The sequence below is a fragment of the Doryrhamphus excisus genome, chromosome 20 (genome assembly GCF_030265055.1).
Source record: "Doryrhamphus excisus isolate RoL2022-K1 chromosome 20, RoL_Dexc_1.0, whole genome shotgun sequence".
NCBI classification, from domain to species: domain Eukaryota; kingdom Metazoa; phylum Chordata; class Actinopteri; order Syngnathiformes; family Syngnathidae; genus Doryrhamphus; species Doryrhamphus excisus.
In genome coordinates, this window is record NC_080485.1 from 3,802,746 (window position 1) to 3,817,058 (window position 14,313).

At 37.4% G+C, this 14,313-nt stretch overlaps 1 protein-coding gene across 5 annotated transcripts in view; it reads right to left on the bottom strand.

Annotated features, from left to right (window-relative positions):
- The window catches only part of mlip (muscular LMNA-interacting protein), a 67,772-nt gene that overhangs the window by 11,931 nt on the left and 41,528 nt on the right, over nucleotides 1–14,313 (bottom strand). For 2 of the 5 annotated variants that reach the window (XM_058058039.1, XM_058058040.1), the window contains exons 8-11: nucleotides 10,022–10,060; nucleotides 4,095–4,133; nucleotides 1,184–1,246; nucleotides 944–1,084 (exon numbers count right to left, since the gene is read on the bottom strand). In XM_058058039.1, coding sequence (XP_057914022.1) covers nucleotides 944–1,084; nucleotides 1,184–1,246; nucleotides 4,095–4,133; nucleotides 10,022–10,060 — 282 coding nt within the window. Of the gene's footprint in view, nucleotides 1–939; nucleotides 1,085–1,176; nucleotides 1,247–4,094; nucleotides 4,134–10,021; nucleotides 10,061–14,313 lie in introns of all 5 variants that reach the window. The other 3 variants (XR_009120328.1, XR_009120329.1, XM_058058041.1) reach the window with 3 other exon arrangements.

Sequence of the window (14,313 nt, forward strand, 5' to 3'; positions counted from 1 at the left end):
CATTATGTTTTTTTCTTCACTTAGGAGCGTGTGGTCTAACCTTGAACTTGGCGACTAAATCAGCTTCCATAGAGGCACTTCCCTTTTGGATATATTTATTTTTTTCCCTGGTTTTCACACCAGTGCATCCACAGTAATAATAATTAAAAGTGTTGGGTGGTTTTTTAGGTCAACTGATGTTGAAGTTGACTGTTGAAGGTAATGATGTGCATGGTATATAAGTAGTGATGGGATATTTCACAGCTACTGTATGCATTCATACTATATGAATACCATTGAAAATGTGATTGTGGGTACAGCGATTGTGCATACAGTCCATGTCACACAAGCATTCCTTGAGTGGAATGGTATGAACTTTTAATGAGTTTATTCATAAACTTGCAGATGAATTAAGTTCTCCCTCATAGAATACACCCTCATCAAGGCTTAGGCACAGGTCGCCACAGCAAATCAACCGCCTCCATCCAATCTGTCTCTCTCACACCAAGTACCCTCATGTCCTCATTCACTACATCCATAAACCTCCTCTTTGGTCTTCCTCTACGCCTCCTACCTGGCAGCATCTTTCTACCAATATATTCACTATCTCTCCTCTGGACATGTCCCAACCATCTCAGTCTGGCCGATAACTGACTTTATCTCCAAGGCCTCTAACATGTAATGTCCCTCTGATGTACTCCTTCCTGATCCTATCCATCCTGGTCACTCCCAACGAGAACCACAGCATCCTCATCTCTGCTACCTCCAGTTCTGCTTCCTGTCTTTTCCTCAGTGGCACCGTCTCTAGGCCAAACAACATGGCCGCTCTCACCACAGTTTTGTATGAGACAATGAGACTAAAATATTACATTTGTCATGGCACAATTTTCGAAGCAGTTTCTCAATGTCATTTATGTCGCTCCACGATATGACACATCCGTGACTATATGAAAACTATACCTGCCTTGCATGACTTCCTGAAGTCTGTTAAACTTTGGCTGGCTGCTGTTTCTCTGAAGGGATTATGTCGGTATTCTTCTCCAACTCTCAGTGGCAGTCTTGGAATGGCCGCCGCCGCCGCCGGGCGAATAACCCCAGGCTTTGTCTGGAAGGCAGAAATTATGAGAACATTACTTATAGCTACACGATTTGATGTCATTCAAGTTCTGCTTTGAATTAAATACGGTGACTGAATACCTTGTACCTTTTTAGAGTCCATTAGCGCTCTTTCCACTCGGTCAGATGGCTGCAAGCTACTTAGAGATGCCTTGTTACGCCGTGTCAAAAAATAATTGATGACACATTAATTAAGAGGCAGACAAGTATCCACATGAATCATTTCAGTAATTTTTTGTTTGAATAATACACATTTCCTCAGATAGTATTTTCCCTACTTCATTTATGGCATGTCACACATAGATACATTCAAATATCTACCCAAGTTTGCATGACTATGGTAATGGTAATGGTAATGGTAATGGTAATGGTTTTATTTCATTTGAACATGCATCAGATTACAATTGAGTGCATCCCATAATCAGTTCCCAGTTCCACATGTCCAAAAGGAGTAGGAAGAAGCAAAGCTTATTAAATCCTACCCCTCCATCTGGTACTTTTACAATCAGTAACTGTTACATTTGTTCACTTCCTGCTTTCCATAATACAGTTTAAGGTTTGTTTTTGTTTTTTTTTAATAATATACCTCGTACCGAAGTAGGAGGTGATATGAGCATCCAATGCCATAATGTGTACCATAGTGCGTGTCAATATAGTGATATATATAGCACATCATGACTGGTTCAAGACTCTTCATCCTTGTATTTAGCAAACATCAACTGCTTGTATTGTTTCTTGAATTGGCTCATCGTTGTGCATTGTTTGATTTCCTTACTCAATCCATTCCATAGTTTGATTCCACATACTGAAATGCTATGGCTAGCATAACGTAGTCCTAGCATAGAAATGTTTCAAATTTAGTTCTTCCCTGAGATCATATTTCTCCTCTCTTGTAGAGAAGTATTGGATGACATTTTTAGGTAATTGGTTGTTTTTAGCCTTATGCATTATTTTAGCTGTTTGAAGATGAACTATATCAGCAAGTTGAAGTATTTGTGATTTTAGAAATAAGGAGTTAGTATGTTCTCTGTAGGCGGCATTATGAATTATCCTTACTGACCTTTTTTGCAGTACATTTAGCGAGTGAAGATTGCTTTTATAGTTATTAGCCCATATTTCCACACAATAAGTAAGATATGGTAGAACCAGAGAGCAATAAAGAGTGTGGAGTGATTTCTGATTGAGAACAAATTTTGCTTTGTTCAATACTGAAATATTTCTGGCCACCTTATGTTGTATATTTGTAATATGAGGTTTCCAGCTCATATTTTCATCTATTGTGATCCCCAGAAATTTATTTTCCTTCACCCTTTCAATGTCCACACCGTCTATTTGTATTTGCTGGTGCGTGTCCTTTCTCCTGTTACCAAACAGCATGATTTTAGTTTTACTTGGGTTCAAGGACAATCTATTATCATCAAACCATCTTTTTAGTGTGACCATTTCTTCTCTGACCTTTCTCATGATTTCGTCTGTACTCCCTCCAGAACAAAAAGCAGTGATATCTTCCACAAATAATACCAGCTTTAAGTCTTTCGTTACTTTGGAGATATCATTGATGTACAAGTTGAACAGTTTTGGCCCCAGTATTGACCCCTGGGGAACTCCGCACGTAATAGATGAACTTACAGATGTGTATTCTCCTAGCTGTACGTATTGCTTCCTGTCAGCTAAGTAGCTTTGGACCCAGTTCAGAACTAATCCTCTTATTCCGTACCTTTCTAATTTAGTTATTAGGATGTCATGATTGATTGTATCAGAGGCTTTTGTCAGATTAATGAATACTGCGGCTGCACACTTCCTCTGATCTATAGTGTTAGTGATTTCCTCTGTAATTTTAATCAGTGGCATGGAGGTAGAAATGTTAGCTCTGTATCCATACTGACTTTCTGATAGTAATTAGTTCGCATTAATAAATTTATCCAGCCTGTTGTTGAATAGCTTATCAATAATTTTGAAGAATTGTGGTAGTAAGGAGACTGGCCGATAGTTTGTAAATTGGTGTTTATCACCATTTTTAAAAATTGGAACAACCTTTGCTGTTTTCATTTCTTGGGGAAATCTTCCGGTCTGAAAAGATAAATTACTGATGTACATCAGCAGTTCTACGATTTCGTTAACTACCGTTTTAATAGTGTCCATTTTGATTCCATTACAATCAGTTGATGTTTTTGCTTTACAATTTTTGACAATGTCGATGATTTCCTTTTTTGTTACATCTGTCAGGAACATAGAATTAGGATTCCTTTCTATTGTTTCATTCCTTTCCCTCCTTGTCTTTTGTTTTGGAATCCCTTCTTCTAGTTTGGGACCAATATTGACAAAGTAGTTATTGAACTTTTCAACTGTCTCATCCTGTTTCCCACCATGAAATAATTAGGGTAGTCTGTCTCCTTGTTACTTTTCCTGATAATACTATTTAGAATGCCCCAGGTTGCTTGAATATTGTTTTTTGTGCTTGTGTAGTAGTTGGCTGTAATATTCGTTCTTACATTCTCTTAGGATTGTAGTCAACTTATTTTTAAAAGTCTATACTTCTAAAAGACTATAAGGCCGTGCTGATGTGAATTGTGTTGGTTCATGTTCAACCCGAGAACTTGCAGATTAAACCATCATTGAACCTTTTACATTCCTTTTACAGAAGTCTTCATTCAGGAGATTAGCGTCTCCATGAGTGAGTGTGCAGTATGTGGATATTTGTAAGTATGACAAGCCCTTGCTTATTGCAAACAATGCCTTCTCAGCTCTGTTACAAACAGGCATCAAATACATACAAAGCATACTGGAATGGGACTCATTCGTGTACAAACATCCAGCAAGGCCATAAATAAACCGTACATCGTCCTCTTTATATGCTTGGATTTTGTCCTTCAAGCGTCATTCATTATTCAATGAGAAATGTAGCTAAATATCTGCAAAATCTTGTAGTGTTGACCAAGGAGGGAAAAAAGAAAGAAAATACTCTCAAAAATGGTTTTAAAATGTGCTGTTTTACTTACATATTTGGTTTCACGTCCCAAGGATTTGCATGACTTGTTCTGCAGACAAAAAGAAAGGAAATATTGTGGTAGAACATAAAACGGCACAAAACGGAGATTGTTTCAAGCATCATCTTCTAGGGAAAATTATTCAAAAACAATTATTAGGAAATAATGAATTTGTCTGAAATATATGCACCACGTACTCCTGCAAAGTGCCTTAAACTGAAGAGGGAGAAAAGGCTTACTGAATAGTCAAGAGATTTAGAGGGCAATTAGATTCAATTTAATTGTGTAATGAGGTTCTGTCCTTTTTGGAAAAAGTTCCCATTGTGTGATTGAAGTCAGAGGAGCTCAGATGTAAACAACATGAGTTAAAGACAACAAGACATCAGCACAGTCTTGTGTACCCCTTGAACCTTTTGGGCATACCAAGACTACGTTCTCACTCAAACGTGTCGCTAATGCTCCAAAAGTAGAATGTAGAACAACTGTTATGAGTTTGGCACAGCTGTGGGTTGGCTTCCACTATCGTATGATAATAACCAGAGAAGAAAAACTGCAACTTCAAGCTGTTATATAATCAATACATACATTTAAAAAGCAGATGCTAATGAATATACACTTTAGTGCAGGGGTCGGCAACCTTTACTATCAAAAGAGCCATTTTACCCCCTCGTTCACTGAAGAAAAATAGAATGGAGCCGTGAAACATAATTTAACAGCAGAATATAGGGGCTGCATAGCGGTCGAGTGGTTAGCGCGCAGACCTCACAGCTAGGAGACCCGAGTTCAATCCCACCCTCGGCTATCTCTGTGTGGAGTTTGCATGTTCTCCCCGTGCAAGAAATGTGTAGCAACATGCTCACATCCAGAGCAAATTGCGAGTCTCCCAAGATTTTGATTGACTGCCAGATTTGGAGGGAATTTTGGGGTATCAAAGTAGTTCAGAGGAGAAAAAGCGGAGTTGATCAAGTACTCTTGCTAGTATACGGTCTCACAGAAAGTCCCATTTTTTTCAAAAGTAATTACAAAGATGCATATTTTCCTCATTTGGGTGTTAAAACAAATATTTGAGCATTGCAAAGGGAGCCACAACAAAGAGGCTGAAGAGCCACATGCGGCTCTGGAGCCGTAGGTTGCTGACCCCTGCTTTAGTGTCTCCCCTACGTTTTGACAGCTCCCTTGTGTGTGTGTGTGCGTGTGTGTGTTCTCAAAGACGTGTCATAATTAATGTGATCACTCCACTGCATGCTACAGAGAGCAAAACATTCTACTAAGTGCAACCATGCAGAGACAGACTTGACATGCTGTAAAAATAAACGTAAATAAAATAACCCCCTCCCCCCAATATAATGATAGGGGAAACACTGCATGACACGACACTGAACAAATATATAAACACAACAAGTTATGCTTTGCTGTCATCTTTCATGACCTGAACTCACAGATCTAAAATGTTTGCATTGAACACAAAAGCCATATTAGTCTTAAATATATCTGTCAATCTGTGTTCTAATTATTTGTACAAATTACTGTTTACGCTGTAAATTGTTGTTCATATTTGATGTCATCTATTTATTCTCCACATTATTATTATTATTATTACATGGGAGCCAGGCAACGACATTTCGTTGGCAATTTCACTGCTGTGTTATTGTGCAATGACAATAAAGTCCATCCATCCACCCATCCATCCACCCATCCATCCATCATTCGACCGCACCGCAGTCAAAACCGGCACCGCACATACTCATCAAACACTAATTCTTCCACAATTTGTCTTCAAAACATGCGGGCAAAACGTGGATTTGGAGGATGTATGGATGCTAATAACCGTAGTTTTATGTTTCCCACCATCACTACCTGCGATAACTTATGCTGTGACATCACACGCGACTTGTGTTTACATTAGAATGAATCAGAACATGGATGCCTTCAGCGCCTTTTGCTTGCTTGTATTTGCAAGCTCAAATATTGCTTCACTTTAAAGAGCAGAGGTGAAGAAAGACTTTGAGGTCGGCCATCTTTGCTCAAATAACAATTTCACATCTGAGGCGTCCTCCTTGTAGCAGTCTCCGACGCCAACTTGCTTTGGAGAGATTCCCAATCAACATTTTCTTGCATCTTGTTGACTTTGTATTAGGGATCGACCGATATGTTTTTTTTGGGTGCCGATGCCGATTTTTTTCCATCACCCTCAGCTGATGGCCGATTTTGCTTGGGCCGATATTTGTGGCCGATACTGCTTTTGATCCCTCAATTTACATGAAAAAATGACCATGATAACAAATATTCCAGGTCTCAAGTTTAAACAAATATTGATTGAAATGTAAACACTGAACACAGTAGGATTCAGCTTTCTTAAACAATCATTTAAACGGCATTATCAACTTTAAAAGGAATAAATATTCAACCATGTGCAAAACATTTCTGTCGTAGTTTAAGTTTATCTAGCATTGTTGTCATGACTGCTCCTCCGCATGTATCGGTCGATCCTTACTTTGTATTCTTAAAACAACATTTAGAAGTAATTCGGCCTCCATGACAGTCCACACAAACAAGCTGCGTTTGATGTTTGTGGACGTGACAGGATGGCAGAGGATGATTCTGATTGGATAGAATTTCAAGAACTACTGCCGCCTACAGGTGTGACGTGCTTATGACCGTGGTTCCCGTTGCATTTATACAGTTTTTTTAAATATGAGGACACCATTTTTGTCATAAACTGAAAGGGGAAAATATGCGCTTTTAAAAATACCCTGCTTTGTGGGGACAAGACCTTAGTCCGGTCACAGTAAAGGCCACCCCATAATGGGCCATTTTATCACAAAGCCTGTCAATTAAATGTTCATTTCTCTCAAAGCTGAAGGCGTTTCAGAGAATTTGGTATTACAGTCATGCACCAATCATCACCTGACGTTGCAGCATGATAATGCATGGCCCCGGGTTGCAAGGATCTGCAGACAATTCCTGAAGCTGAAATAATCCCAGTCCCCACTGGACATGTCAGCCATAGAGCATGTTTGGGATGATCCTGAGAGGTATTGCACCAAAGTAGGATAAAGACATCCAGGATATATGAGCAGACGCAGCTTGACTAAGCCTAGTCGGCGCTTTCTTGGATTAATTGGTTGCACGTTTGCCGAGCCAGGATGAAGAGATGCGGCTTAGTCAAGCCAGGTGTGGATGTTTGGGATAAATGGCATTCTTAAAGAGACCACAAAGTCGATCACAGAATCACAGCTGGAACAATGGATCACGGACACGCGTCTTCATTTACTCCTTCGGAGCAAGAGCTGCTTCTTCAACAATATGAAGAACTATGGAAACCTCATATTACAAATATACAACATAAGGTGGCCAGAAATATTTCAGTATTGAACAAAGCAAAATTTGTCCTCAATCAGAAATCACTCCACACTCTTTATTGCTCTCTGGTTCTACCATATCTTACTTATTGTGTGGAAATATGGGCTAATAACTATAAAAGCAATCTTCACTCGCTAAATGTACTGCAAAAAAGGTCAGTAAGGATAATTCATAATGCCGCCTACAGAGAACATACCTTATTTCTAAAATCACAAATACTTCAACTTGTTGATATAGTTCATCTTCAAACAGCTAAGTAATGCATAAGGCAAAAAATATAATTACCTAAAAATGTCATCCAATACTTCTCTACAAGAGAGGAGAAATATGATCTCAGGGAAGAACTAAATTTGAAACACTTCTATGCTAGGACTACGTTATGCTAGCCATAGCATTTCAGTATGTGGAATCAAACTATGGAATGGATTGAGTAAGGAAATCAAACAATGCACAACGATGAGCCAATTCAAGAAACAATACAAGCAGTTGATGTTTGCTAAATACAAGGATGAAGAGTCTTGAACCAGTCATGATGTGCTATATATATCACTATATTGACACGCACTATGGTACCCATTATGGCATTGGATGCTCATATCACCGAGTACTTCGGTACGAGGTAAATTATTTAAAAAAAAATAAACTTGAACTATATTAGGAAAGCAGGAAGTGAACAAATGTAACAGTTCCTGATTGTAAAAGTACCAGATGGAGGGGTAGGATTTAATAAGCTTTGCTTCTTCCTACTCCTTTCGGACATGTGGAACTGGGAACTGATTATGGGATGCACTCAATTGTAATCTGATGCATGTTCAAATGAAATAAAACTATTATGATGACTTTTCAGGTTCGCTAATCAATAGGTGTTTTTGCTTTAATGTGTCCCATAGAAGTGCATGTTACTCAAGTTATGTAAAGTATAAATAAGTTCAAAGAAATGATCTACTCTATGTCATCCATTGAATCTATGTGTTCTGTTTCATCCATCATACTTCATAAAGGACAAACTTGAAAAGAACCTGGCAACAGGTGAATGGGGAGTTGGACCTATATATACTATGTTGCCCTCATCAAAGATCTAACCGAAACCACATTTTGAAACCACATCAAGTATTAATCAAATTAACTGCAACGAGACACGTCTAAATCAAACCTCTGACAGCAATTCGACAAGCAATCTTTATTAGTATTGCAACATAACACTAGGCTTGACAGTAATGAGACCAAATGAATGAATAGAAAGATTGTTGAAGTTAAAAAATAAAGTTTGAATAATGTGGAACCCTTCAGATCCAACAGTAAAGTCTTCATGTTCTTTGCATATTTTTAAGAGACAGTTAAAACAAAATTATCTTCTGTCACTTCCACTGTAGTCCAAATGTTTAAGTGGTGATATATAATGATTTGTCCTTTTTTCTCCTCTTTCATCATCATGTAGGATTTCTTTTAAATATCTGTATTATATCATACCTATTTGAGTGAGGTCACATTTTTTTGTATCTTTTTGAAACTTTCAGTGTTTGTGTCGTATTAATGAAGAAAGCATTCCAAATAAAGGTCTGGCTTCTTACTTTCATTGCTCAAATATTGTCTTTTTATATGTGCTTTTGGTCTTTACATATTAACTGTGCTAATAAATAATACTAAAATTAAAAGTCAACCAGCAAATAAAATGATTACAGTTATAATATTTGGAAGATGTAACATGTAGAAAAAAACATGGGAATTCTGTAAAACACACTCATTTCTCACGGTACTGACGGCAGAGCCACCACAGGATTACCCCTATCCAGGATGTTAGCCTGGTCTGGAGCAGGCAAGCTGCAGAGAATAAGTCACCATGGTTACTTATCCAGGATAAACTTGGCCTGCTTTCGTGCAACTGACTGGAGGCTAAGTTTATCCAGGATAACCAATATTTCCAGGTTTCCTGGTTTTGTGCAATACCCCTCCGGTTCCTGCCAATATCCAGCAACCTTGCGCAGCCACAATCAACAACCATCATCAATTCTATGTGGAAGAGATGTGTTGCACCGCATGAGGCCCATGGTAGTCACACCAGATACTGACTTGTTTTCTGAGCCCTTTGAAGCTCCCCATGATACAGCAGAACTGCACATTTGGAGTAGCCTTCTATTAAGGGCAGCCTAAGGCACAGCTTTAATCAGCAGCTTGATGATCCACACCTGGAAGGTGGATCAATTACAAAGAAGCGCTCACTCGCACAAATTTGGACAGATTTGTGAACAGTTTTTGAGACAAATGGACTTTTTGTGCACATTGAAAATGTTTAAAATCTTTTGAGTTCAGCTCATGAACGATCGGAGCAAAATTCTGGTGATACTTACAACCACGTTTCTTGGAATGGGACTCATTCGTGTACAAACATCCAGCAAGGCCATAAATAAACCGTACATCGTCCTCTTTATATGCTTGGATTTTGTCCTTCAAGCGTCATTCATTATTCAATGAGAAATGTAGCTAAATATCTGCAAAATCTTGTGGTGTTGACCAAGGAGGGAAAAAAGAAAGAAAATACTCTCTAAAATGGTTTTAAAATGTGCCGTTTTACTTACATATTTGGTTTCACGTCCCAAGGATTTGCATGACTTGTTCTGCAGACAAAAAGAAAGGAAATATTGTGATTTGTGAACAGTTTTTGAGACAAATGGACTTTTTGTGTACATTGAAAATGTTTAAAATCTTTTGAGTTCAGCTCATGAACGATGGGAGCAAAATTCCGGTGATACTTACAACCACGTTTCTTGATTTCTCTCTCTCCATTACCTTTGTCTGGCATCTTCAAAGGGTGAGTAAATTTACTTAATTTTCATTTTATTAAACGTCTCTTGCATGGCAGTTAAAATATGTTATACATAAATGTTTTTTTTTTAATGCTTGTGCTTGTGTGCTGTGCATAGTTTGTAACAAGCACTAATCTTAATTATAGTGTGAAACTATTGCAACTCAACTTGTTTGACCTTAATCGTTTTATTGTATTCTATCCAATGGCCTAAACCAGGGGTGGGCAAACTACGGCCCGGGGGCCACATCCGGCCCGCCAAGTGTTTGAATACGGCCCGCCCGTTCTTTCCAAAGTATTTCATTTAAAGTCATGATACAAGCTGGCATCATGGCTTGAGCCGACATTTTCATGGTTTGGCTGTTTTATCAATTTCGTTATTTGATGCGGTCTGTTGTTTACAAAGTGAAAAAAGGGACACAAGCACATAATAATAATAATAATAATAATAATAATAATAATAATAATAATAATAATAATAATAATAATAATAATAATAATAATAATAATAATAATAATAATAATATTAAATAATAAATGTATTCTTATTATTATAAATTTATAATGCACTTTACATCAAATAAATGATCTCAAAGTGCACATATAGCAGATTGCATAACACTTTTACAGATACAATAATTTCGTTATTTGATGTGGTCTGTTATTTACAAAGTGCTCCTGAAAAAAGGGACACAGGCACATAATAATAATAATAATAATAATAATACAATTAATAATAATAAATAATAATAATATAAATAATAATACATTTATTATGATACATTTATAACACACTTTACATCAAAGAAATGATCTCAAAGTGCCCATAAAGCAGATTGCATAACACTTTTACAGATACAATAATTCCAGCTGGACTGTTACGTGTAAAATATCTGTCTGGCCCCTCGTCAATTTTGTTGGCCCGCCAGTCAAAAGGTTTGCCCACCCCTGGCCTAAACAGTATGCACACTGCATATACTGCATATACTGCATATACTGCATATACTGCATATACGTGTTTTCAGTGGGAAACTACAAGGTGGTATCTCCCCTTTGATCAATAATTAACAGATGGCTTAATTTTTCCTCCTGATGATTACACAACTTGAATTCACTTTTATCTCACCATTTCATTAGGACACATTTCTTCAGCCCAATGGGAGTATATTTATGTGTAGTGTTACTTGGTTTTTGTTAGTAATCTGTTCAATAAGTCTGACAAAAAGCAAACCATAAAAAAAAGATTTTTCAATTTTTCCTACAAGAAATCATGTAAATCCCATTCATTCCTTCCAGAACACTCAAAAATATTAACAGAAAATACAATACATAAGGAGAAAATTATAGTTCTACATGCAAAACACAATGTGTAATAATTACAAATGAAAAATTGTGTTACTATTATTGAAAATAAGAGAGGAGCAAATCCTAAATTGAACTTCAAAATGCAAAAAGAAGACTTGGGAGTGAGAACAAAACAGACAAACCATTAAAGTTTATCAACTTATCAAAAGATTTACAATTTTCACATTTGCAACTGTACTGTGTGTGCACACATGTACATTCATTAAAATTTAATATTATTTAAATGTAATTTTATATTTAATATTTTAATGTTAAAATGAAAAAACTTAATGCAATAATATAAATATAATAATAATTTGTTCAGTGGGCGGCACGGTGGTCGAGTGGTTAGCACGCAGACCTCACAGCCAGGAGACCGGGGTTCAATCCCACCCTCGGCCATCTCTGTGTGGAGTTTGCATGTTCTCCCCGTGCATGCGTGGGTTTTCTCCGGGTACTCCGGTTTCCTCCCACATTCCAAAAACATGCTAGGTTAATTAGCCACTCCAAATTGTCCATAGGTATGAATGTGAGTGTGAATGGTCGTTTGTCTATATGTGCCCTGTGATTGGCTGGCCACCAGTCCAGGGTGTACCCCGCCTCTCGCCCGAAGACAACTGGGATGGGCTCCAGCCCCTCTGCGGCCCTCGTGAGGAAAAAGCGGTAGAAAATGAATGAATGAATTTGTTGCGTTTTCCTTAACTTCATGATCTAAGGTGGTAAAGCCCCTTCAGTGTGTCGCTATCCAATCACATTCCACAATCAGTTTATGTACAGAACGCCCACATAACCGAATGTTTTCCTTTTGATCTTGCATTGTCGTTAATGCTGTAAACATAGTGTTACTGCAAACGGTTGTTGTACTGCATTAAAAAAACTATGTAATAATAGCAAATCATTTCTTAGTGTTTGCTAGGTCTTTCGGCTTGCACGTTACGCTCGCTCCTGTCCGTTTCCTGGGACCTAAGCCTGAAGTCTGCCCATGCCTCTGAGACCAATTCAAACCAATAATTTCTCTGCATTCATTAACTGGATGTTATACAGTGGTATTTTTATCTGAGAAATGGTAGGGCCACCAACCATGTCACTCTATTATTTTTGTATGTTTGATTATTTGGTTTTATTCCAATTCCTCTTTAAATAGAATTGCAATAAAATGTAAAGATGGCACACACTCTATGTGGGTAATTATAAAACCTCACAACTGAAATGAAATGACAAGTCAGTAACTCCATCAAGAATTGCTCTTGGTGCTTGGCAGAATCTGTGACGCACAATAATTGGTGGATCAAAGCATAAGGAAAAAAAAGTGCATACATCAGTCATTCATAATGCTGTTCCTTGTCAACTTAGGCTTTGGTTTGGTGCTCTGGCCTGAACTAAATCTTTCACATAGGGGCAAATTAAAAAGCAAATGTACAAAGTCAAAACCTGACACTGTTTGTCAACTTTCAAAACAAAAATATCTGCATTTTTTTTAAACCTCCTTCCATGTCACAAAGACCTTCCAAATTGTTTAGCTTATGCTGCCATTTTAAGTCATTTTCAATTGAATTGTTGCATTTTTCCTCATGTTTCAGCTTCTATGTGTTGCCATGTCACATCTGTCCAGTACCTTCAGAAACAGAAGTGGTGCCCCATGCCACCACCTGGTCTACAATAATGTCAGCATTTTTCTCTCCTCCGATTGGTTGATTGGGGCAAAACTGTTTGACAAGCCAAGTTATGCCAACAATGGCTGACTGAGGAGAAGAATTTGATATCTGTGGTGAATAGATGGATCTGATTTAAACGTTGGAACATACTAATGCTCAAAGCTACTAGCAATGAAAGTCAGTAATTGACGATGATGTATTCGGGTTTAGTAGATGTCTTGTTTTTATTCCTAATCATATTGTTGCATCCTACCAGACTAAGAATGGGGAAAATACTCAATATTAATCGATACATCGACGCGCATGCGCGTGATGCGAGTGCATCAGCTCATTCGCTGGGTATGGATGCAATTGACGGGTGAAATCGAGATTAATCATGATGCATCGGTAAAATCCGATGCAAGCGCCGTTTTATTAATGTTCAACTTCACCCCATATGCTGTTCCCCAGGTGTAATGAATGCACCATCATTATTTTGCGTTTTGTATTGGACACGGACGGTATGGAGGACCAAAACTGCCAAAATAATAAATAAATAAATAAAAGTGAAAACAAAAACAAAAATGGAAAAAAAGATCAAAAAATTAAATACAAAAAAATAAATATAAATGGAAATAAAAACAAAAATAAAAAAATATATACATGAATAAATAAATAAAAGCAAAAATAAATACAAAAATAAAAAACAAGATTCAAAAATTAAAAATAAATGCAAAAATAAATGTAGAAATAAATACAAAAATAAATATATAAATAGAATTACATATCAATAAATAAATAAAAGCACTCTGCTCTCATATGTATTTATTTCATGCTGCAGACAATGTCAGCTTGAAATGCAGAAGGAAAAACTATTCAAATGAGGGGGCGGTCCTAAGTGTGTCTTGGGTTGAACTGTTCGCCTATTGGTTGATCGACTAGGTATGCCTGCAAACAGCCACAGCAAGAGGAAGTCACCACACCACTCTCAATGGCGGTAAATATGGCTGCAATCTCCAGGGATCTCCGTTTGCTAGCAGATATTTCGCCATTATTGTCCCGGTAAATGTATACTTTTCTCCCTGTA